At 35.5% G+C, this 27,377-nt stretch overlaps 1 protein-coding gene across 4 annotated transcripts in view; it reads right to left on the bottom strand.

The window, feature by feature from the left end:
• Positions 1-5,969: 5,969 nt before the first annotated feature.
• Positions 5,970-27,377, bottom strand: part of tspan9a (tetraspanin 9a) — a 196,337-nt gene continuing 174,929 nt past the window's right edge. For all 4 annotated transcript variants that reach the window (XM_088924055.1, XM_088924056.1, XM_088924057.1 and 1 more), the window contains 6 exons: positions 24,627-24,818; positions 23,682-23,756; positions 13,872-13,973; positions 12,882-13,013; positions 11,330-11,413; positions 5,970-10,143 (listed from right to left, as the gene is read on the bottom strand). In XM_088924055.1, the coding sequence (XP_088780181.1) occupies positions 10,072-10,143; positions 11,330-11,413; positions 12,882-13,013; positions 13,872-13,973; positions 23,682-23,756; positions 24,627-24,818 (657 nt within the window). In that variant the 3' untranslated portion in view covers positions 5,970-10,071. The remainder of the gene's footprint in view (positions 10,144-11,329; positions 11,414-12,881; positions 13,014-13,871; positions 13,974-23,681; positions 23,757-24,626; positions 24,819-27,377) is intronic.

Raw genomic sequence — 27,377 nt, 5'->3', positions numbered from 1 at the left:
CGACAACACATTACAGATTATATTTTAACTATATTAGACTTCCATGGATAATCTCACTGGATTGATACACAACATGGTACTATATGTCCTCAGATTTAGGGATGTCTAAATATGGTACTTGAATTGTGAAACAAATAAGGGGAATATGAAAGTACTGCCACTCTCCTGGAATGTTTCCCTATAACTAATCACTGGATTCCCCTTTGAAGTAGTCATTGATCCTTGAGGTTTACCATGAAGTATTCATTGGCTCATGGGTAGGAGACCTTGAGGTAATCATTGGTCAGGGTAAAGGCAGGCAAAGTTTTTTGGGAAAATCTTTTAATTCCTTGTAATAAGGGTATCACATGAATTTCAGCTACTTTCCATTTGTATTACAGTGACACCTGATGTTTTGAAATGAATTATGTGTCCAGTTTGTATACAGTATAATATTAAACAAGTACTTGCTGAATGTTGTATGTAGCACTGTCAAGAAAGATTTAGGTGTAGGCCACTAAAATGTAGAGCACCCCTATATATACTGTAGGAGCTGTCCCACAACAGGCATTCTCAACACAAAAAGTGTAGTTTGATTGCATAAACTAGGTATGTGGTTCACTGAAGAGATTAATCAATTTATCACAGCACTTCTAAAATCTAGTTCAGATTCTCTTACTTTCAGAGTTATTTAAAATTGCATCCTGAAACAAAAAAGAACTCTCCAACTTCATTTAATCATTAGGTTGCCAGGTTCTGTTTCATCAATGTCCATGGGCCAAAGTTTACATTAAATGAAAAGTGTGCACTGGTCATTGACTAACACTGACTATACTGTAGTATTTTTAACACACAGGTCAATGTTTAATGAATTAAGATGCTCAAGGAAGAGAAAAAAGGCTATCACACAGATGTAAATTTTTCTTACACAAAAACGCTAACACTCTCGGTTTACTTTTCTCATTTCACAAATACAGTAAACTATTTATTCACAATTTAAGCAGTTATCTTGTGAAACAAGCCTACGAGCAATTAATTGAATGGCAAAACATAACTTCTTGCAGTAGTTTAGTTACAGGAAAATATCAAAATGGTGAAATCCAGTTCAGAATGGTTCCTGCAATCATTTGTGTGGCACAAAGGGTCAGGAAAGACTGATTACAGCTGACCTGTAATAGTCCTGGTAAAGGTCTCTAATCACTATAAAAAGGCACAATAGGTGAATATTAGTTAAGCAATTAGTGTGGGCTCAGAAGACACTTTCTAACACAGATGTGTTAAGTACCGTATATAAAGGACCTCAAAGTGTTCCTTGGTGGCTGGGATTAGAATAGTAAACCGAGAGTGTATTTTACTGCTCTTTATTAATCAAGACTCCTGCACCGTACTCCATGTCCTCTGGAGTTTTTAGTGTGTCCAGGTCCCTTGAGACACCTCATATAAGTTGGAGCCTATGTTTGTTCCAGGAAATGCTCTATAAAAAAGAAGTGCTGAGTTTTCCAAGCCCCGTTCTTGAAGTACCCATCCAGGCCAGATTAAGAAGGGGTTGCAGTTATAGCCACCCTGTCACTAGAGCCTGCAAGATACCCTGTAATCTTTGTAAATAACTATAGCGGGTGTTATCTAATTTATTAGATCTGTGGTAAAGGCTGTTCCTGCACATTTTCATACAGGTGTAAATATGTTTGTTTAGTCCTTAAAGGGTGTGCACGGTGCTAGGCAATGGTTGGAGTTGTTGAGTACTGTCTTTCTGTTATCATGATTTTGTGCATGAGGATCCTTATTACTGCCCTGGTTAAGGGATCAGACTGTCCATCAAATGTCTTCTGGTTTTTGTTCCAGATGAATTCTTAAAGCTACTGAACTCTCTATTGAACAAATTATCTGCTTTTTCCTGTTTAAATATACAAATCTGGGTGCATGTTTCAGGAATAACGACTTTAATGCAGTTCATTTCAAATGTAATAGACCTCTATTTCAGCTTAATGATGGAATCCCAAACAACTTAACTGGAAACTGGTTATCGACTGTTGACTTTAAGAAACAGGTAGGAATGATGAACAGTACAGACTCATTGATTGAACTGAATCAGGTGAATTAAACAACAATCTTACATAGTTCTGAAAACTGGGAACAGGACTGATTTCCAACTTTCCAGAGACTAACGTAAAATCCAAAAAGGCAGTTCAGTTAATAAATTTGGTTAAGAAATATTTGGACTGACGCAGCAGACACAATCTAGGGATCTAGGGTTAGAGCTAAACTCTACACCAGAGCCCAGACAACTGTCAGAGCATACTGTACCTTAAGTAGTTTGAACCATCTGAGGCAGGCGTGGTTGCTGGTTACAGTAAAATACTGTACAACCTCTCTGGTTTGATCACGTATCCATGGCAATCAGCACTGACCGACAAGTGAGTAGTGGTGTGGTCAGCTGCCACGGCAACGCTCAGCAGTGCTCCAGTGAAAGCAAGCCTGACAGGGGTACAGTGGTGTGAAAAAGTGTTTGCCCCCTTCCTGATTTCTTATTTTTTTGCATGTTTGTCACACTGAAATGTTTCAGATCATCAAACAAATTGAAATATTAGACAAAGATAACACAAGTAAACACAAAATGCAGTTTTTAAATGAAGGTTTTTATTATTAAGGGGAGAAAAATCCAAACCTACATGGCCCTGTGTGAAAAAGTGATTGCCCCCTAAACCTAATAACTGGTTGGGCCACCCTTAGCAGCAACAACTGCAATCAAGCGTTTGCGATAACTGGCAATGAGTCTTTTACAGCGTTGTGGAGGAATTTTGGCCCACTCATCTTTGCAGAATTGTTGTAATTCAGCCACATTGGAGGGTTTTCGAGCCTTAACCACTTTTTAAGGTCATGCCACATCTCAATCGGATTCAGGTCAGGACTTTGACTAGGCCACTCCAAAGTCTTCATTTTGTTTTTCTTAAGCCATTCAGAGGTGGACTTGCTGGTGTGTTTTGGATCATTGTCCTGCTGCAGAACCCAAGTGCGCTTCAGCTTGAGGTCACGAACAGATGGCCGGACATTCTCCTTCAGGATTTTTTGGTAGACAGCAGAATTCATGGTTCCATTTACCACAGCAGGTCTTCCAGGTCCTGGAGCAGCAAAACAGCCCCAGACCATCACACTACCACCACCATATTTTACTGTTGGTATGATGTTCCTTTTCTGAAATGCTGTGTTACTTTTACACCAGATGTAATGGGACACACACCTTCCAAAAAGTTCAACTTTTGTCTCGTCAGTCCACATGACGTATGAGTATTTTCCCAAAAGTCTTGGGGATCATCAAGATGTTTTCTGGCAAAACTGAGACAAGCCTTTATGTTTTTTTTGCTCAGCAGTGGTTTTCGTCTTGGAACTCTGCCATGCAGGCCATTTTTGCCCAGTCTCTTTCTTATGGTGGAGTCATGAACACTGACCTTAACTGAGGCAAGTGAAGCCTGCAGTTCTTTGGATGTTGTTGTGGGGTTTTTTGTGACCTCTTGGATGAGTCGTCGCTGCGCTCTTGGGGTAATTTTGGTCGGCCGGCCACTCCTGGGAAGGTTCACCACTGTTCCATGTTTTCGCCATTTGTGGATAATGGCTCTCACTGTGGTTCGCTGGAGTCCCAAAGCTTTAGAAATGGCTTTATAACCTTTTCCAGACTGATAAATCTCAATTACTCTGTTTCTCATTTGTTCCTGAATTTCTTTGGATCGCAACATGATGTCTAGCTTTTGAGGATCTTTTGGTCTACTTCACTTTGTCAGGCAGGTCCTATTTAAGTGATTTCTTGATTGAGAACAGGTGTGGCAGTAATCAGGCCTGGGTGTGGCTAGAGAAATTGAACTCAGCTTTCCAAAGATGTGATAAACCACAGTTGATTTATGGTTTAACAGGGGGGGCAATCACTTTTCACACAGGGCCATGTAGGTTTGGATTTTTTTTTCCCTTAATAATAAAAACCTTCATTTAAAAACTGCATTTTGTGTTTACTTGTGTTATCTTTGTCTAATATTTCAATTTGTTTGATGATCTGAAACAGTGTCACAAACATGCAAAAAAATAAGAAATCAGGAAGGGGGCAAACACTTTTTCACACCACTGTATCCAGGACCTCTGCCAGAAAACATTGTGCTAAAGCTAAAGGAAACAAAAACTGTAGTACATTCTTAACGACTATAGCACCAGTTCACATCATGCCTTCTGTGGTATTTCCCTTCAGGTACTGGCTTTGTTTGTACGGGACCAGAAATCTAGAAAAAAAAATTAAGTTCTTCAACACAATTTGCTATTCAACTGCTCAGATACAAGCAACCTGAATTTGTTATAGAAATATGAGCCCCCCCCCCCCCCCCACCCATGACAACTTGGCAGTTTTTTTGCCATACAGTATGTAACAGTTTAGTGTCAACACATGAAACATATGAAAACCATCCACACAGAGCATCAGCATTATTCTTCAGACATTATTAAATGCCTGTCATTAAAGTAAAAAAACGGAGAGCAAATTATACTCAACTCAAAGAGGGCGATGGAGTCACGATAAGAGAATTCTGCAGTTCTGCTTTTTTATTTCTATGCCACTCACCATTAGGAATGAATTAACAACATTAACATTCAGATGCCACCCTCATCTTCCACTATTTTAGTTTATACGCATGAGTGATCCATGAGGCAGCACAGTACCACAGTGGCTAGCATTACAGCCTCACAGTACTGGGGCCCTGGTTTCAGGTCCAGGGTGCTATTTCTTCTGGAGCCAGTACGTCCTTCCCGGGCTCTTACAGGCTTCCTTGGGATGCTCCGATTTCCACCCACAGTCCCAAAAACCCCTACGGCCCTGAAGTGGAAGAAATATTTAGAAAATGGATAGAAAAACTGGAAAACAAAGAAAACAGTATGCTCTGTAGGTTCAGTTCACTTTATTTTGGTTTGTTTTACTAATACAAAATTATCTGTACAAAGGCTAATGTAGGTATTTTTGCATAGAAGGAACAGTTGTGTGGAACATATCCTGAATGGAATGGCACATTCATTCCTATGAACTAACATATATTAAGGTTTTAAATCTGTCTAAACCATGAGTAATAAGCTTGGTACAAAAATATTCCTGTATGTTACTTCCAATGGTACAAATACTACGAAAACTGAATTTCCTTAGACCTTTTTTAGGTCTTTTATTTTTTTACACAACAAGAAAAAAATAGTTCTCCAGTTTCTGCACTTTTGCTAAAAAAAAGTGATCATGCCAGGGCTATAGGGCTGTAAAGAAGCTGGTGTTGCTCTTTTGCTGTGCTCCCTTTGAGAGTAAGCCCAGGCTCAGAGTCGAAATAACCTTTACAAATTTCTGTCCCAAGAAAAAATTCTGTAACCAGTTATGCATGATTAAGTACAACCTTACTAAAACAGAATTCCACAATAGCAACAAAGAAATTCATATACCTGTATTAACCTCTAAAAAAATCATTTGGAAGGCAATATATTTGTACTAGGTTTTGTTTATGACACGTTCCTTTAAAATTAGACGTGCTGCACTGTTTCAGATATTTGGAGTGCTTTTCAATTACAATGACATTGTAAGGTAAGTGAAATAATACTGTTGCCAAGCATCGACCAAAACAGAGTACATGAAAATGTAGACTGTACATGACAAAACTTAGGATGTGGGACCAACTTTTATTAAAGGCTTAATATAAACTTTAAAAAATGTATCAGGTGGCAAGAGTTCTTCATTCCTTGTGATTATTCACAACCTCACAAAGAAAATTATATGATGGGTATTTTTTCTTCTTTGTGGCTGTGTATACATACAATAATAAATGAAGTAACTTGAGTACATCACTTTTTTGAACAGTCTATAAAACTTTCTTTAGTATAATACTTAAATACTATATCTAGTTAATCACAACATTGATAAAATACTCAATTTTTACATTTCTGAACTGTAAGAATAAATGAATAAAAAATACAAAAACAAAAAATGTTTTCATTCCTTTATTGTCTTTGGCGGTTACATAAAACTTAACTGAGATCAGTCTTTTCATTACGGGTATGAAGCAATGTTGGTTGCCAACACAGATTTAAGAGTTTTCTCATTTTGAAGACTTTCATTAAAATGTCATATTTCTGAAACAGCACTCACTAGTCCTGGGAAACAGAAAACCTTCTGCTTCCAAGTCACATTTACATTGCAAGTCATTGTTAATGACTGTGAACACCCAGCAAGAAAAGACTGATCTGATTTGATATTTCTAGTCCAATGAACTCAAAGCTACAGTGTAAAAATTTTACAACAGGATTTCATGGGATTTGCATTACATATGGCTGGTTACCCCAGCACAGCTGCGTTTCATCTTTATTTCAAAAGGTTGCTGATATGTAAGGAGTGACATTCCTATGTGTACAGTATATCTATTGAGTTTGCATGTGTCTTACTATATAATACAATATTAGATCGGTTTACAATTTACACAATGGGTACAAAATTGGGGAAAAAATCCCCTTTGCATTTTTCTCTTTTCTGTTACAAGTACCAGAAGCAGTTTATTGTTCTCATTTGGCTCTACCAGCTCCACAGATCTCAAATTCTCGTATTTCCAAAAATGGCCATCATTTAAAACATTGTGCTTTTTAAGAAAGGAGGGATACCAGCTTCTTGTAACCATCATTTTCCACAATGAGGTATTCCTCAATATTTATTTTTTCTGGATTTCCAAGGAAATATCACAAAATATTCTATACTTGTCTAGCCATTTGCTTTCAAACAGAGAGACATTAAGCAGTAAAGCATATAAAAAGAAAAACTGAAGTAAAAAATAGAAGAGCTGTGTTAAAAGTAACAGATTGCTTGATTTTTCCCTGTTCTGCTGCACATTTACATAAAATTCGCCCATAATTAGATGTTACATTTTGGTTTAACAACAGGCATTGGCTATTGGTAGAAAACTTTCAAGGTAACGAGAGAAAACAACTTGTCCTACAAGAAATACAAGTTAGATCTGAAGAATAAAGAACATTGTAAATAAAATGCACTCCTTGTAAAAAAATAAAACTTAAAAAGCAAAGAACTGTAACAGAGCTTTTTTAAAATTCATTTCCTAACTGAAACAATTGTTGAAATACTGTATACAATATTTTGACATTAAAATAGTATGAAGAAAATTGTTCTAGCAGTTTTGATTATGAGCTGGTATTATTTATTATTTTAAGAAGTCATATATATATATATCTTGATGGCAGTTAAGGCTGCTTTTGACCATTTATGAACATGTAAAAATGGGTCTTAATCAGCCACTCCAGGCATAGCAATTTTAAACTTCGAATATAAAAATATTAGCAGTTCATTTATTCGAAAGAAAATGACAAGTTAGACTGCATGTTCATGTATGGACAAATACAATTATATATATACATTTACACAATAATTGTTGTCTTCAATTCAAGCTCTTTATGCAGAATTATAAGATACTGAATGCCTCTTTTAACCCCAGCAGCTCGGACATGTTTGAATAAAATTTCACTCTCGCCACTTCATGTGCCACAGAAATCCTGCTCAAGTGAGGGAAAGCATGTTTTCATTTTTGAAAACTGAATTTCTTTAGCAACTGTGCATAGGTGATCATCATGAACCTAACTTTGAGAACTGACAGTAAAGTCATTCCAAACTGAAATATTAACGTCAGATCTGTGCTTTATCGCTTAGTAAAGGATGTTTAATTACCTAAAAAAGCAGCTGCCACAGTGTAAAAAATACAATATCTGCTCTAAATGTGGCATCTCCTGGGAACCGACTGTGAGAGATGGAGTAACACTGTAAATAAAACCTTGTCTTTTAGCAACAGCTGTGCATCACTTTGGAAGTTTACTTAATTCATCCTTATTTTATATGTGACGCAATCTGTGTGATATGTGAAGTGTGTTCTACAGAATAAATGGCAATTTTTTGTGACAGAAATACTGTATGATGCATTAGGATTCAAACCCCACTAAAGTGGCTGTGAAATGGTGTCAGTCCTGTACCACAAAGTACAAAAGCATCAGCTTTTATCAGCATTTTTTGTAAACCATTGTTTTCCAATCCACTAACATCTTTCAGGCCTTCCAGCAAGATCTCCCACACTAGAGTAAAGCATGTACAGCAGTGTCCCAAATAAGTGATGAACTAAACACCATTTACTTTATATTATATTGCCTTTCTTTGAACAACATAGTCACAGACTTGCCAAGTAGCAGCGAAACGTGCTCAGTGTCAAAGTTCTTCAATACATCATCCAAAGCAGTTTTTACTGGTGCCATAATTTATTCTGCGTTCACAGGATGAAATTAAGAACAAAGTCACTTCTGGTCCCAGTTTCCCAGTTCTTGAAGTAAACAACCAGCCAATTTTTCAATCACTATCTTTTAACACATGCAAACAACAGGCTGAACAATTACTGATTGAACTCCCTGTCCTTGAAGAAAGTACTTTCCCCACCACCGTTGCAGAAAGACACCTCCTCTTCCTAGCCTGCAAGTTCTAATGGTAGGCACAGTACAAGGACAGAACAATTAAGGTGCTTACAGAATCATCATGACTTTTTCATAACCCGTATCATTTCTCCTCATCATATGTTTCTTATCACTGTTCCTTCATTATGAAACAATAAGAATACCACTCCTCCCCACCCCCTCTGTGACTGAATCAGAAAAGGGTTTTAAAATTCAAGCAGCATTCAAACTAGAGGTATATATTCAAGTTTTCTAGCAGGAATGTCTGTGGAAATGCACACTGTAATAAGCTCTGTGGCATTTCTGTTTGATGCAGAAAGAATGACCTGGACCTGAAATAAAAGAAAATTGCCGAAGTGTGTAATATAAACCACTGCTGGCTTTACAACACAAATGATGAGTCTTGCTGGACCTGAGATTCAACTCTTCTTTCCCCACTTGAACAAAATGACTTCTGAGGTGGCTTGACTGCAAACTGAAATCTTTCCATGTATAATTAATGATTTATGCTTGAAAACGACAATTTCAGTAATTCATCTTAAGGTTCAGCTATTCTGGTAAAAACTCATAGCAAATGTCCTAATAATCACACAAGATGGACAGCATATTCCTACTAATATTTGTAATAGTAAAGCACCAACTAAAACCTTCAGTTCACAACTTATTTTAAAGGGATAGAGGTAATTGGATGCATACAACACATAGTTTGATTTTTAATATAAATCCATAGCCTGGTGGATAACTCCTTTTATGAAGAGGGAATGTGCATTTTGCAGTGGGCACACTGGAAAAGGAAGTAATTAATAAACTACAGTCTCAGTGTCAAGTCACACTCTTTCAGTAGAATGTTAAGTGACCATAAAAGTGAACACTTCTCAGCAAGGCTAAAAGCAGTTCAGGGTGTACATTTCCAAAACTGTTTTTCACATTGAGAGTTCTAATTGTGACCTACAATATTGTTTTCAGTACATTCAACCCCTCTGCCAATCATTAAAATACCCCCAAAACAAACACTGGTGCGTTGAATTTGAGTATTAAAGAAATAATTAAAAATTTGAGGATTGTATCCAAAATGACTTCTTTTTCCATTTTAAAATACAAAGTTCCATTGAGTAGAAAAAAACTAGCATGCTAAAATTTAGCCTTCAGTTGTTCACCCAGGATAAGAATATCACCAACACAAAAGTCCAAAGACCTTTGAGATTTTTAGTGATGTTTTTTTCTGTGGAGTCCCTTTACTTTTGATTTGCATTTTTAAGAAGTGTATTAGTAAAGCAATCCATTCCGTTTTTTTCTTTCTTAACACTGTTAGTCAGGCAAAAGAAAAATAACAGCCACAAAAATGAAACAGGAAAAGATAGCCATGTAGAGTTCATTGTCAATAGTCCATGCCCTTTTTCTTTCAGACCCTATTTCAGTTCAGCTCTTTGGCAAATAAAGTGTAAATGCAAATACAAAACAGTAGAAATTGACCTGTAATCTGTATAATAATGGGGACATTTGGTGCCTGGCCAGAGATGTAGGAAGAGAAGCTGGGCTATGCATGGTTGTCCTCTGGACCTTGTGACAAACAAGGATAATCTGTGCTCAGGTGTGCTAGGCATCATACTTTTTACCAGTTCTATGGATCTGCTGGAACAAAGTCATGGAGAAGGCCATGCCAAGAATCTGAAAAACAATAAAGGGATTGTTAACCACTGTATGTGTTAGAAAATGGAGAAAGACAGGACTACCCAATGCTCCAGAGAACATTACCTCATTTGTGAAGCATGGCCAGGCCAGGTCATGCAGCACTACCAGTGATATCGACTGTAAAAAGTTTGGCAAAGCTTACAAATATACAAATATTTTGGTGAGCTCAGTGGATCACAGGCTTCATGCACTTGCCACAAAGAGATACTCAACTTTGCCTAATACGTTCGCTGGGCACTGTACCCACATAGAAAGATTGACTAAAGAAGTTTTGATTGCAACTCTCAAAATGCTTAGAACATGTTCATTGCATGTACACATGGGGGTCATGTAGTACAGAAAGCAGGATGTTTGTGAAGCTCAGGTTTATCCCTTAACCTCTTCCACTGTTTGGAAGTATAACATGACAAAACAGATTTAGTAAAAAATGAAAACTGTAAGTTTTTGAAAGTCAAAACAATGTTACAACCTTTTGGGAAGGAAAAAGCCCTTTGCCATTAAATTTCCATCAGGGAATTCCCTGAGAATTCCCATCAGGGTTTTTAATCCAGGACACGTTAGATCATACCAAAGACACATGACACATTGATGTATCCTCGCCATAGCAGTAGATTCAAGTTTACACATAATTTCACATAACAGCTTTTCCCATAGCAGATCAGGAGAGGGAACAGTAACTCTTTCCCCTTTTCAGGCTCAGGTCTAGTCTTTTATGGGACTATCATTTATAAAACAATTCTTAACTGCAAGTTCCATATGGGAATCACAGTGAAAACTACTTCTTTACATTATATCCAAATCAAAGAAAAGAGATAACTTTCACCTTTTGTCTTTGCATTTGTGTGTACATACAGTATAGAGGGAAGAGAACTACAGGGGTAAAAGTTTGCTTTAAAGCTTTCTTAGCAGGCTCCAGATATCTTACTAGCACATCAGTTTGTGATCTAAGTTTTATACTTGCATAAGTTGCCTAATCAACACCTTTGTTTAGAATTCACATCACAAAGACCAATGTCTCATTTAAAAGATAAAACTAACACTTAACTTTCAGCCATGTGTGAGTGTCTTTGTCTTTGTGAACCAAGAGCATGCTGTCATTGTCAAAGGGGCAATATTGCAGGGAAAAGGTTTTCCAGTTAAAGCTAATTCCTCTCACATTTACCTGTACTACCAAGATGCACATCCCAATGGTGCCCAAAAGATGTTTGTTATCATCCAGCCATTCTTCCACCTTCTCATAGCAGCCCTGTGAGGAAAAGGCAGACAAGGCTTAGTGCTCAACAATGGAAAGACGGAATGCAAATAAGCAGAACAATTTATATAAAGAATAAAATATTATTTCTTTTGCAGGTGCTTTGTAACTGTGTTATTTTGTTTTTACAACCTTAAGCACAACTGCCGGTCAGCTGAGGTGATTTATGATATAGTCATCAGTTATATATGCAATAATACATTGCAGAGATTATACAACAACCTTCTGATTAACAAAGACCACAACAGCTTAGATAAAGAATGTATCACTACATAACTTCTGATGTTATCATTGTCCTTGGTGGAGGTTATACATGGGAATATGAAACTAATTTTTCTATGTAACTGTGTTTCGCAGACAGCAAACACAAACAAGCTTTTGTTCATGTGCTCCCAGTGCCACCGAGGAAGACTCCCCACAGGAAAGCGAAAACGATAAAGATGTGGGGACCCCCTCTCCCTGAGACATAGAAACATTAAAAAAAAAGTTTTACGAAAACGCAGTACAGAGTTAGCATACTCTGGGTTCTTAGTTTATTTCAAAATAAAATGTGTTTTGATATAAACTATTGTATTACAACACAAGTTTGGATTTTGGAATAATTCCTATAAAAATGATAATTGTGGGTAATTAAGAATAATTTCCATCTCCTGGAGACTCTAAAAGTCTGCCTGATAAAACATGGGGGCAATACAGTACAAACCAAAATTCAAAACAATGTAAATAATAGCAGAATGTTTTAATAAAATAAAATAATAATTTTCAAATAATAGAAAAACATCATACGTGGCACCAATCTGTCAGTATTTAATCCCCAGTGTCAGAACGAATGAAAAATGTTTTTTGCAGGTTTAATTGATTTCAGAGGGTAGACACGTGTGATAGATAGGCCTAAAGGCAAGGTGTCTGGTGTCAGTCTACAAAGCTGCTTCTCAATAAACAACTCAAGTGTTTAATAACTGTGTGATTATTATGGACTGATGCAGTGATCTAAAATCACATGAGGCAAATATAGAAAAAAATATAAACAAGCAAGTGCCAGGTCAATAAATGCATACACCAGAATGACAGGCAGACAACCATTACAGTCGAAAAGAAATGGCAACGTGCCGTGAGTGCCAGAACTTTTTATAATGATGATTTTGTTCATCTTTCCTGTACAGCTATTTTGATTTTCACTTGCCAAAGCGTTTTGATCTTTTTCGGATTTCTGTATTTCTGTCTGTCAGTATCTGTCTGTATCTTTCTGTCTGCAAGTGCAGTTAGTGTGTTAGGCTCCCTCAGCCTTGTTTTGTGTAACTGTGACTCTATCAGCAACTACAAAATGGAAGGCACCAGGTAGTTTCTTACCATCACCTTTTTCACAATCCCAAATCAAGGCCAGATGAGGGCACATTACAACACTAACTATCCTAAGTGGCATTACTCTACAAGAATCAAGGACTGCAGTGCAGATGTTTACCCGTTGCCAGAACATGTTGGTGGAGTTGCGCCCACAGTCTTGGTAGTGTTCCTGACAGCAGCGGTCTGGCACCACCGGGGCCTGCAGAGCTTCATGCCAGTCAGTGTAGCTTGTCACTCCACAGCATTTCCACTGCAGACACAGTATTGTACGATGACTTACAATTTATAGGTAGTTTTCCACATAGCTTATGTACAGCATATACAGTATCTAATTATCAGAAGAGAATGTCTCTATTCTCTCTCTAGTTTGAATATTATAAGGCACATGTTTTTCAACCCTGTTTTGGGAAACATCCTGTACAATTAATACATTGATTGCAATGCAAAGCCTATAGAGCTTTTATGAAGATTTATTTTAGATTTTGTTGTGTTGTTTTCATTGCAATGAACAGATTTGTTGCTGATAGTTAATCATAAAGATTCTGGATCTCAACAGAGTCTAGGCTTTGTGAACAGATGTTCAAGGTTGACAATTTAACAATTAAATAAGATCTGCTGGAGTAATACTGGGTAAGGGCAAAATAAATTATAAAAAAGCTGCACTTTTTAATACTGCAGCACAGCTTTTTAAAATGACATGCAAAGGATGTATTAGAGTTGATGATGATGATGTATTAGAGCTGATGATTGATGTATTACCCTGCCACAATATATACTAACTGCACTTGCATGATTTCAGTATTACGTAATAATAAAGGTAATCTACCAAATATGCACACACAGACTACATAGCTTATAATGTGAATAATAGTGAAATTCTTCTAGCTAAAGATCTTGATCTCCAGCAAACCTCAAGTAGCATACAGTATACCATACAGATACACAGTGAAACAATCAAGCACTTGCGACAGCTCAAGAATGAAACTCTTTTTATTATCCTTTTCAGGATCAAGCTATCTATGCCGTATGCTGCTGAAACATCAACATATTATATTATAATATTATTTTATATTCATGACATGTACACTATTAATATTTTCCCAAATACCTCTGCCTGAATGATGTTCCATGCATTTTTCAAACCAACGTTGTTTTCTGTGTTGTACAGAGAAAGTCCCTCTTTTAAGTCCTTCTTTGCGTTCTCGCTCACCTGTAATGTAGGAAACAATGCCAGACAATTAAACCACTGTTTTGTGAAATACACACATTTTATAGCCAACTTTACAAGAAAAATCTTTTAATGTCAATTCTGCTTCTTTTAAAGAATGAAAGTGGTTTTTCTAGCTCCTGTCCTTAAATGAAAGTTCTACTTTTGCTCCAGTGCGGGGGAGTCTACATTTGCTTTTCTTAATTTGAAACATTCGTTTAAAATCAAAGCAAAATCAAAAAGTCACAAATGCTACGAACGCTTTGATATTTTATGTGTAAATAATACCAACTTTAATACAGGTTAATATAAATGGCCTTAAAAACTTTTATGCTTATTTGTAATGAAATTACATAAAAAATAAAAGAGATCTACTGATCGCATTAGAACTCCAGTGGCTCCCCTCTTCACAAAAGGCCAACAGAATAATCAGTAAAGTATTTAAGCAGAAGCTCTAATGAGATATACAGTACTCATACAGATTAACAGTTCAACGTTCATTGCCCTGAGGTTCTAATTGTTCAAGAGAATCAAAGACTCCTAATTAGTAGATGGAAACAATTTTTGTTGAAAATGACACTGGCTGCCACTGTGTTGGCACTCAGGACTTTGGCACATTCGGCAGATTCAAAGCATTTTCAAAATAAATGGACAGAACAATTACAAAGCAGAAATTGAAAAGCAGACAATTCTCACAAATCAATTCATAAACATGCATGATACTGCAATGAATGTGCATCCTTTATTTTCATTGAAAGAAAGAGGCTCTAGACTTACAGTAAATGTGTAAAAGTGTTTGGGCAAGTTTCCACTATTGACAGGGATAAAAGTAAACAGCAGAGCATATATTATTATTAAAAGGTACTGAATATATATATAAGAAAGGCGAGGTGAAATGGACAGAGACACACTCATGGGTGAGCTGCCAGCCCCATCTCACAATGCTAGCACCCAGTTTTACAGCAGCGTGGACTGGAGTAACTAGGGTGAAACAACTCACTCAAGGGTACAAGCAGGTGATCTGAACCACTATTTTACCATGTCAAACTGGAACTTCTATTGGGACCCATGAGCAGTTTCAAACAGAGGGCAGATAAGGCCTAGATTCACTCTTCTCAAGGACAGGTCATGAACTGGAATGTTCAATTCTGTTCCCTTTCCTCGCTGGGGACAGATGACAATGTGGGCAACAGTGTACACGACTTTTGACTTCATTATAATTAAGTTACATTTATTTAGTGCTTTTCATCCCAAAGGATCCTCTTTACATATATGTAAGCACTACAGACAAATGGGAAATCACTTCACCATTTGTATCAAGTAGGAGCATTTACTGTAGGTAGGCCAGACTGTGCAATCCAGAATGATATCTAGCCAGAACCCCATGACTAAAATTCCTGGTTTTACAAATAGTGCCTTGGTGTCTTTTAATGACCCAGAAGTCAGGACTTTGGTTTAATTTTTCAACTAAAAAATAGCACCTATTAAGGCACTGTGTACTATGTCACCCTGTATGGCATTCACACTACTGAGTGTCACCACCTACAGGCCAACCAACACCATTTAGAGCAGCAACATCTTTTTCCATAGAGCTCTACCATCCTAGTATTGATTAAGGCCCAGCCCTGCTTAGGTCTCGGTTTCAGTCTGCATTATTTATGTTGCCCTTGAATTTCATGATGTGCAGCAGTGAGAAATCTCTCTGAGTTAAATGTGACTTTAAAACTAGGGGGGGAAATTAAGACAAAAGCAGCAAAGTTCTATTCACTCGAAGATACAAAACAAAGACTTCACCTAACATATCAATAGAGAACAAGAAGATACTGGTCATCTAACTTTTAAAAAAATTCAAATTATGAATCACTTCTTTCACCACAGTGTTTGGAGATGTTTAAAGTTACCTGGAAAGTGCCATGGGTATTTCAGGGTGTAAAGCCACTAGTGTTTGTTTCATCTTCTGCACTTTAATATAAAATATGGGAGCTGTCTGAACTCCTGACATTAAAATCCAGACCAAAACAGAGCAGCCTAAGGCAATAGTTTCAAAATCAGTGTCTGTGCAAACTACATGTATGCTAGCAGTCAATGTTGCCAGAATGAGGCTGTGAGCCACAAGATTATATGAAGATATTCTCTCTCTATTCTAATGCCTTTGTACTTAACTGTAAATTCAGTTTAAAAAACAACCATCATTCTAAATGTTCTAAAATATTGATAACTAAAACCTTTTCAATGTTTATTTACTATATTTAAAATAAAAAAAATATTTTTATCATAAAAATGACTTCTGTCATGCATTGATATCAGAACATGGCAATGGTTAATACTGCTTGTATTTCACTGTAATTGTAAGATTACCTTTTGTTGGCGATGGCAGTCCCAACATTGTGGAATCGTTAATACGTTTTAAACTTGTTTTATATGATGTTCATGAAAAGCTTCTTTCTAAACAAACTGGATATTCTGTATGTATGAAATGCTGACATACTTAAGATAAATATTGAAGTTGAAAATACATAGACTGTGACATTAATGTCAATTACTAAAGCTCATTAAAAGGTTATGTCAGTGCACGTCACGATAAAGATGTTTTTTCACAAAAAAATAATGTACACCCAAAAATTTGGGTCAATTTGTTAAAGAAGGATATGCTAAGCTCAGAAAAAGAGCACAAAAGTACAAATGTTTCTTGAACAACTCTACCACATTAAACTTAATAATGTTTTAATGTTTACAAAATGCTTAAATTACAGTTCTAAAAACGTATATCCAAGTTTGAACTGAAGCAGGGTTATAAATAAATGCTTCAGAGCAGGTAGTAACATGAACTATGAAAACAAAATAAGCACCATGTCTATCCAAAAGTTTTCTACATGCACTATATAGAATTATATTGATAAATAGTTATATTTATTAAAAGAAAGGAATTTTTAGGTTGTTTTTGCCTGAACATATTCAAATTACAAAATACTAAAAAAAGAAAAGGCCATCTCAGCTTGAGAAAAACAAGTTATCTAATAGTTATGAAAAATATAATAACATTTACATTTTTCTGCCCAAATGAAAAGAGTGCCAACAGTGCATGATTTAAACTTTGTAACTCAAAACATAAAAAGATTTTGCCTTGAGGACTAACGCATTGTTTTATACTGTATCTGAGAAAACAGTAAGTACACCTAACTGGCAACAAATCCTCATGGTGCTTGATTGACAGTCAAATACTGTAGAATGAATAAGAATAAGAAGAGATCACTACTTGTCACCTTTGAGCATCACACCTTGCTAAAAATGCAATTCCCACAAGAAACAGAACAAAATCCAAACTAGAAAAAGATGTGCGCTTCACTTACACCTGAACTCTATGTTAGATACATTTCTTCATATATTCATAATAAAAGTTATTTAATGTGTAAAACATGTGCTGAATGATGCAATAACTTTTGATATTTTTACTTTAGCCATAAGTGAAGTAAGGCACCCTGCTGTGCCCCAGCCTTAACAATTACAGAGTGGCTTGAGGACACAGAACTCAAGGGAGCAGAGCTGTCACACACAGCAAGAAATTGCATGAATCTCAAAAGTGCAATGTTCATTTCATCACGACAGGATGCAGTGTGACTGGAATATAACATCTTGAGTAAAGGAGAAAGTCAGTTACCCTCTTTATCTGACTGGTGTAACCCTAGTGAAGTGGATCACTTGCCCTATTGGTGCAATGTAGCCTGGCACAAGCCTGGTGCTGATGTCATGGGTAACCCACTTTCACGTGTCATAATAATAATAATAATAATAATAATAATAATAATAATTGCTTACACTTATATACTGCATTTCTGGACACTCAACTCAAAGACTTAATCTCTGCAGACAACCTTCTGGTCCATTAAGGCAGTGAACAGCGTACTGTTGGATAGGTGCAGCAATGAGGAAAGTAAACTGTGATAACGAACCATGAGGTGTGACAATGGCTAACATACAGCATTTTCACAACAGTGATACACATTGGAAGATGTCACTTCTACTTCATATTCTAAGGGTGCTGTTTATAATAACATGTCCTGCTTGTATGTTTTTTGGAATGTTAAAAAAAAATTTAACATTTAGTATATTCAATAAGTATTATCATTTCATAACTTTAAGCTTACAGTGACAAAATACTTTGGGAACTACCATATGAACAATATTTAGTATAAAATCCTTTTAAATTTAATTGGAATGTGTATAAAACAAAAGATCTTGGTAATGCACAATGAATTACCACAACAAATACATTGAAAAGTAATTTCTGATCAATCTATGATGTAATCATAATTGGTTATAAAATCAGTAACTTATAAGACATTTGCATCAAATGCATTTCAGTACAATTCACAGTGCTCAGTACAACAGAAATTCAAGGTAAAGTCACATGGGCGATTTAGGTGATGATGTCCATACATTTGCTTTTTACACTTTAAATCTCTTTCATATTCCTTTCATACCTCCAAAAGATGGAAATGCCCCAGGCCCTCATATTAAAACACATGCTCCTGCCTTCACAATACTTTGCCTGTCCTTGCTCGTATCTGTTGCTCAGGACGAGGACTAAACAACAAAGAAGATTCCCAACCATAGGAGCATCAGATGGTCTGAAATCAAGCCTGACAGCCATGTTCTTTCATCTCCAATGCCACAACAAGGTTTAAGTTTTGATTGAGGGTTTTGATTTTGCGACTGTAGTTTACAGTGCTGTTATGATAATTAATGTGAGCAATATTTACTTCCCTGAATAGTGCTCTAGGGAAATCAGACTGAAAGATATCTGAAGAGCCCGCCTCTATGGACAAGAACCTGTCATATTTTCCAAAATATTGCCAAGTGTCAAACAAAGTGAAATTAAACTGTATTGTCTTTGCACAAACCAAGATGCACTGTAGCTATTATAATGTGAAAAAGGGAACACCTGCATTTCTAGGATTGTAACAGATGAGATAATACGCTTTTATTTTGTTCTGTAATTGCGAAAGCATTCTGGAAATAAGGCCACAGTGTTAAAGATAGATCATCTAATCACCTCTTTGGATTTACCATCTGTTGTCGTCAGATGGCCAACTACTACACAACAGAACACGAAGTACAAGTTTATATAAAAATTGGTAGTTTCTACGACACAATAATAATGGAATATTAGGTGATTTTGATGAAGCCATGATTTTCAGCTTGTTTAAGAGCCCTGCTAGGGCAAGCAATATAAGTTTCACTCTGTTCTGAAATTTAGCCCTTGAAATATTTAATGGTCATACATTTTTTATGAAGGACATAGCCAGCTACTGCAACTATTAATGTTTCATTTCATTTAATGGTATGTACAATCAATATTACTTGTGCCTTCATTAATAAATGACATGTAATTTTAAGATCGAATAACAACAAAAATGAACATTCATCCTTATACACTTAGAAAAGACTGAGAAATCACAGATGCTTTACATGAAGGGCCTAGCTCTTTAATACTTTGCATCTTAAAAATGGAATAAACATCATGGCAACTAAATTATTTAAAATAACTGCTTGCATTTGTATAGTGTCTTTCATTCTAAAAGATCCCAAGGCATTTCACCTATAGAATGGGAGCTAATTTGTCCACCCCTGAACCACAAGAGTTCACAGCACTTGAATACATGCAGATCAGGTGAGAAGTTACTTAACCAACTGAAGGGTGAAATTCTGAGAGGCCAGACTGTGTACATCATTGGATTTTGCAGATTTAGCCAGAACACTTAATGTCATTTTTTCATGTTCCATTATTTCTGGCACAAAATAAACATTATCTTGATATGGAAGTACAGATGGAAATATGTTTCTTTATGTTATTTTGACATAAATGCACATGTGTAAAATATGCTTTTGAGACTGTAAAAATAATGTTCATTTAAACCCATTCGATAGAATGTTTAACACCAATGGCATCATTTGAACACCATGAGAAAACACAAAGCTTGAAACTATATATTATTTTCACAATCAAAATTACAATTGTATTCAGTTGTCACTGACACAAGCTAGAATGCGACAAGAAAAGGCTATTGTTTTTTTAGAAATACAATTCAAAATAGTAAATTAAGGAAAGTCTCAAGGATGCAAAATGCACTCAGGAGATGGGTTTTAATAAACAGATCACATGGGAGCCCAGTTTGGAAGCAAGAAATAAAGACAAAGTTCAAAACCCCAGTGTGAGAAAAACTGCATTCTACAAACTTGGATGTAGATTTTAAAATGTCTAAATGACATTAGACATATAATGAATTTAAGCATTCATTATACTGTGACAAACACCAAGCATAAAATGGAGTATATAAACACAGCTGTTTGTTTCATTATTTGTGTAATTATTTTGTCACATGGGGCCTGATAAAAATGGTTTTGTAAGCAGCTACTATTTATTCCACAAGCCAACCTATACTATGGGGAAAATGGGTATACTCCAGTATTCATTTCAATATAACAGAACATGATATTGGTACAGAAAACCACAATAACTTAAGATTAGTTTCAACATTGGTATTAAGTATACTGAGGCAAAATGCATTCTTTTAGATGTTTTTTTTTACATTTCAATAGACACAAGAAAAATCGCAAATTGATTGTGGTTATTTTTCAATTTAGTGCCTGTCTAATAGTGACAACAAACTTAAAAAAAGCAGAACAGCAAAAACCAAAAGTAATTTCAAGTTTTTTAATGCATAATGCTGCACAAATGTCTTAGACATCTTAGTCACAATTTACATTTTAGGAATTACATGATATGAACATTTGCAATTGACTTTAAGCCTTTACTAGTGTTTTCTATTCAAATAACTATATTCCTAATATGGACGTAATGGGTGTTTGACTGTCATTAGTGGTTAGGTTAAATGTACAAATGGTCAAACAATAAATTACTGTATCAATTTAATATAAAACTAATATAATAAAAATATAATTTAGTGTATTACTATAAACAGTTTAACCTTTAAAAAACCAAGGCTGTGTGTACAGAAAACAACTGAAGTGGCCTCCTGTAATCAAACAATAGAAAATACATGGTACTGTTTGGACTTGGGAATTGCATTTCATAACTGAAATACTAAACATGATTTAACCATAAAACATAACACTTTTAAAATATTTTAAAGAAATGTTCTGAATATCAAACAAAAAATTAAAAAGTACAAACTGTTTTAGATGTATTGTCTATGTCCTAAAGTGCAATGAAGTGGGCTTAAATGTCAAAACAATGTTTATTTATTAAATGAAAACAGTCAAAAATATAGTTTAGCTTTCAAATCTTGTAGTCCATAAAATTACCAAGATGTATCTGATGGTATTTCTGCGCTGCTTCTAAACTGAGCTCTTTGTCTGTTTTTTTATTTTTATTTTATTTTATTATTGTCAATTTTTTTATTTGACAATGTAAAAGGTCAGGTAATCATGTAACTATAGTTAACCAATTAATTAAATAATTAATAGTGTAATTGATTTATTAATATTTTGTAACAGTTTAGGTGAAAGGAAAACTTTTATTTATATTGATCAGAACCTTCAAATCACATTTCAAGGTAAACTACAAAAGTGCAGCTAATGTGAAGTGTTGTAGCATCTAATCCATCATTTAACAATGAAATCTAACTGACTCATTGGTGTTCTTATTAGTTAATCCTCTACTTTCTGAATCAAAAACACCCAGATATATCCAGATTGAAGCATTATCTGAAAACAAAATGTTTAAGATTTCAGAAGGTGCCATTCTGAATAAAGATGGAAAAAGAGTAAAGCAATCTGTTAATATTTTTGTACAGGAGCAAACTTTATTTTTAAGCCCAAATATAAAGTATATGCTGTACATATATATTTTACCAACAGCATATAGCACTATAGTAATAGCCAGACACTGAAGCTATGACTTGTCCCCATTATAACAGAAATGCTTGGGCTCAGACAATGATCTCTGTGACAATTGTAATTGCCAGCTGCACAATGTTAGCAAAAAAGATTCATTTCAGTCATTTATTTAACATTATAGCATTCTTACTTTGTACTCTTGGGCTAAAGATACTTGCAGTCACATTTATTCCTAGGTTCTCATGACTGTTGATAATCTTGGGGGCTTTGTTTACCCCTCTGAATTAAAAATATTGCTTATTCTAAAGTAACCCCTTGTGTCGAGAAGCCAGGGGTGAAGGGAAAGGTCATGGGAAACCCTTTCTAGAAGCTGCCTGAATGCTGTGTAAGAAGCAAAGAGAGCAGGAGAAGCCTGCAAACAATTATGTTTTGCCAATTGGCCTGATTGAGCTATATAGTGTAGGCTTGCCTCACATTTCAAGGGCATGTCAGTGACCTTAAGAGCAAGCCATTAAGTACCCCTAAAACTATACAAACTTAAAACAAAATCTGATTCTTAATTAATTTACAAGGAAAATAAGTTAAAACCTTAACCACAGCTTGACATTCCTTGGATGTGAGATACTTATGGTCTTGGAGTATGACATTCTTCCAATTCTGAACCTTTCTAAAGGGAAGAACAAGTTGGATTGTGATACTGTAGAATTCTGTGGGTTTGATGAACTATTCTGTGAAGATGACCCACAACAAACTTAAAAAAACTCAATTAATGAACAAAAATGCAAAGATTTTACCATTTGTGTCTATGTATGGCTACCATTGGTAGCAGCAGTATCTAATTTATTGCGGGAGTCTGTTCCTATTCCTTTCAAACAGCCTGGTCAAGCACATATAAAGTAGTACCTGTTTACTGGCCTCTGACCTGTCACATGTTATCTCACACATTTGGGGTGTTACATTCTGATCTTGTAAAAAGTTGTTGACACACAAGCAGCACAAGGATGTGCACTGTTCTGCTAGATTGTTATCATAGAAAGGACGGCATGTGAGGTTACAGGATCTACTCAATGAAGTCAGGATGAGCATCATGACTCTTGGGCCTCCCCATTGATCTTGATAAGGTTACGTGACTCTTGACTGTGGCCTGTGTCTGGCTTTAACTTCCTGTCAAACTGTTGAGAACAACCTGTACGTCTGTTGTCAAGCCAACAGTTTCCTCTCTGCTATCTAGCGAGAAACACATGGCTCTGTTCTATGACAAATCCATGATTATAGCCCAGGGGTTCCCAGGTTCTTTTGACTGGGGGATTCTCAGGTTGCCAATCAAACCCAGCCTACATGTCTTCAAGTCTATGGAATGCAGAAGGATACTGAAGAAACCCAAAATGACCACAAGGATAAATCAACTGTAAGCTACACACAGCAGTGTCACCTGTCTGTTTTGCCGCAGATTGAAAGCAATGATTACACTCTGAACAGAACATGATTTAAAAGTTGCCTGAGGTGTGGCATAAACACGTCTTCTTTCCATCTTCAAGGCTTCATCAGCAGTTCTGCATTTTTGCAGGGTCTTAATTCTTCTGCTTACATCGAAAACCAGTTACAAAACTTCCATTTTGTGCAGAAATATTAGAGATGTACAAAAACATTTCTAACATCACAAAACACACTTTAAAAGGGTAAAAAAGATCCACCAAAGAAGTTGATCATGTCCATGTTCTTAGTTACGTAATATTTAATTGAACAGCATAATCTAAGAAAATTAAAAACTTAATGAAGTTTGATGAATTAAGAAATTGCGCATATTCCAGGTGCTTCAATGCAGGAGAAGTGACATTAAAATATTCTTACCTTGTCCATATAAACGAAGAACAAAATCAGCAATATCAGCTCTGCCAGGAGGATGATCAGCAAAACAATGAAAAACTGAAAGAAAACAAAAACAACTATTCTCAGGCTTTACTAATACATAGTTTGCTTTCATTGGATTTACAATATTTATATATCTTTAACAAACAATAAAGTAGTCTAGAACAATGTTTAATATAAATGTAAACTATTATGTGGTAGTGCTGCAAATTTCAATAAAGAAATGTCTGTGATTAATGATACACCTTTTGACAACTGCATACAGTTCTCCTTTCTATAATGGATTATGTAGTCTAAAATACAGAAAATCTGCAGCAGATGTAACTATTTTTAACACTTGTACACCTAATTCTGAATTTATACACCTGATAAAACATAATAATTTACACATATATACAGTACTTCTACCACAACTGATGAATAATTTGTATGCATTCTTAATCAAAGTTTTTGTAACTAGCACTACTTAGTGATACTCTATCCTAAGGAAATTTACATTAGAAAATTAAAATTCATTTGAAATTGAATTGAACTATACTATGTTAATATATACTGTATTTTGTATGTACTCTATAAAGAACCTGCACTTACAAAACTGTTTGAAAAAATGACTAACATGACACATTTTTTTATCACAAATTTAAACTGAAAACTTGCTCAAGAATTTTTGGAGATACAATTTTCTTTATTTCTAATTCTAACTGCATTTTAAAACAAAAGTATCTAGGTATATACAGCAGATACTATATATGAAGCGCATGAGCACAAAGCTGAAGCTGATACTGTATGTGCTTCTGTTCAAAGATATAAATCTTCATTTTTGTTTTCATTTCCACCTTGGTTTTTGTGATGATTTAACTTGTGTGTCCAACTTACTAAACAAGACCTGTTATCACTCTCTGGGTAATCTAAAAGAAGCCAACTTACACTCAAAAGGAGGCACTTGTTTTCCTTTATGGCACCCAGGCATCCCAAAAACCCGGTCACCATGACGATGGAGCCAATGGCAATGACCAGATTGGCGGCGGAGAGGGAGGGAAAAGAGGGCGAGAAGGTGGCGAAACTGCCCTGTGACACCGACAGCCATATTCCTACTCCCAGCAGCCCACAGCCACACAGCTACAGAAGGGAAGGAAGAAAAAACATTATCAGTTTTTAAAGGAGACAATATTTTGTCACACGATTTTTGCAATAAGGATGGCTTTCACTGGCCTGAAAGCTGTTAATTTGTTTAATGTACTTTGACAAACGAAAAAAAATATTTGAAATTGGACTTACAGTACTGGGCTGATACCAGCATAGTAAGGTAAAGTGGAGCCAAAAACAGTCCCTCTAGGTGGTGCACTTCTCTTAAAGTTACTGTTCCCCTAGTACAAGTAATTTGAAACGCACACATTTTCAACCCATATGATTTTACATTAAAGTTTGTGTGTGTGAATGATCGGTAAATGAAAATGTTCCATTGATACACTTTCCTCATCAATCATGAAAATGTGTAGCCAGACAGTCTGATCTTTACAGCAGGATTGTTGCTGGAATGCTAAAGAGTTAGTGAAAAATTAAAAGGGACATTATGACATTTCCTCTCCACCTAATGGACTGAGATATCAGACGAAACCTTGTGAATAAGAAATCATAGTGAAGGAGTGAGCAGAAGGAATGGAAATCATTCATAAACCATTCTTTCATTCAAACATTTTAATGTCTATAATGCACAGTTCACAGCTAGAATTGAAATTGAAATATAATATTCATATACATTTAAGAACTTCAAAACTTAAACTATATGTCTATACCCATCCAATTTCAAACACATTTGAAACTCAATACTCATGTCTTTCATGTGTGTCTGAATGGTTGAATGACTACTTACTGTACACTGTATATCACCAAACCTGTTGGTTAATTGCCCTAATGAAACTACCTTCAATTATATTACGAATGGTTCCTTTAAAACTTCCCACTCACAAATCTTAAAATGTATTTTATTAACATAATAAAATAAATATCCCAGGTGTCTTTTTTTAATCTTTTTTTAAGGGGTTCCTTGCTGGACCTTCATAATGTGAAAAAAAGATATATGACTTGGAGGTTAATTATATGCCATTAGGACGCAGCACATTTAAATCCGTGAAGTTTTTAAATAGGATGCTCGGAGGCAGATCCGAACAACAAACTTGCTCCTGAACTCAAGAGCTGAGAAATCTTATTGAAGTCCTCTCCCTGGGAATTTACTAGGATAGTAAAAATGTATTAGAAATTTACACACATTTAATCTCGGAAAACAGTTTACCGTATCTTAAGGGTTCCCTTTTCTGACAGATAATAATTGTCGGGATATCGAACTGGATGCATTCAATGAAGTACTTTTCCCTGTGTCTATTAGGTTTTATTTGTGGAACTTAGAAATTACTCCTTCAGAGCTGGGAACCATAAATCTGCAATATACATTCCCACAACAAAAACAATGTCATAATATCTCAAGGGATGGATATTTTTGAGACCATTTGGATTGAATAAGGAAATCACATAACCTTAGAATGAACATTTTCTTTAGATTCCCTCAGTGACTCCCAGACACACAGAACATATAATGTAAATAAAGACCAGACTGACTCCACAGACAGTTGTAGATTCTTAATCTTTTTATAAACCTTCACATAAAAAAATACTGTTCAGAAATGAAAATGCTTTCATGACCTTATAAGAACTTTTACTTTATATAGAGCTTTTTTAAATTGGCAACATTTTGATCTCAAGTTGATCTATTGTGTCATCATATGTTTTACAAAAACAAAAACCTCAATCAAATGCCAATAGTTTTGTCAAGAAGGTGAATCATTAAGAAAAATAATCTACTGTATACTATGCTGCTTATACGCATGAAATAAAAAAACAGACAACACTGACTTTAAAAACAAAATGCAAGACAATTCTTTGCGTGCAACAAATTTGCTTCTGATACTAGAGTTATTTTTGACTTTGTCTCAGATGAGCCTCAGTGGTCTCGAAAAATAGAATAAAAACAAGCAGCTACTGAGATCCAAGAGCCTTGCTGGAACATGTAAGTCAGCTTCTTTTTTAAAGCGATGGTTTAAAATGAGGTCACAAAGCTTCATTATTCATGGATTTTATTTAAATGAGCAAACAAATCTCACTATCACTAATTGGCTTTGGAATTGCTGGCATTTAAAAAAGTGGTTAATTCTCTGGAAACTCTGGTTTTATTATCTAATAAATGAAAGAAATATTGTGGATAAAGATGTATTCCACTTCAAATAATCTGCTGGTGGCTTTGGGGTTCCAAAGTAAGCATACTTGATGGGTAGTTAAAGCACATGAGACTGCAGGGATAGTACTTAATGAAAAATATGGTAATTTACTTAAAAGACCATTGTTTGGTGTTTTTTTTATTTTCTTGCATGCACATACCTGAACATCCAAAACATAGATTGACTGGCAACCTCATTTGTATTCCCTGACCTAAATTTTAATTTAATGCTAAGGCCAAGAAGAGGATAACACTCTTATTAAAGCCTGTTAATGCTTAGTCTATGAGCTGGTTCTTTGTTTGCCTACCTTAAGTGATTATGAAGTCACCCCCATCTGCCTGATCTGTACATGCATTATGCCTATAAGCTTATTGCCCAAATGTCAAACGTGCTGAGAAATCCACCC

Source organism: Atractosteus spatula, chromosome 8 (genome assembly GCF_055471065.1).
Source record: "Atractosteus spatula isolate fAtrSpa1 chromosome 8, fAtrSpa1.hap1, whole genome shotgun sequence".
In the NCBI taxonomy this organism is placed as follows: Eukaryota; Metazoa; Chordata; class Actinopteri; order Semionotiformes; family Lepisosteidae; genus Atractosteus; species Atractosteus spatula.
Note: the sequence above shows the minus strand (reverse complement) of the source record. Positions and strands in the feature narration are given on the sequence as shown.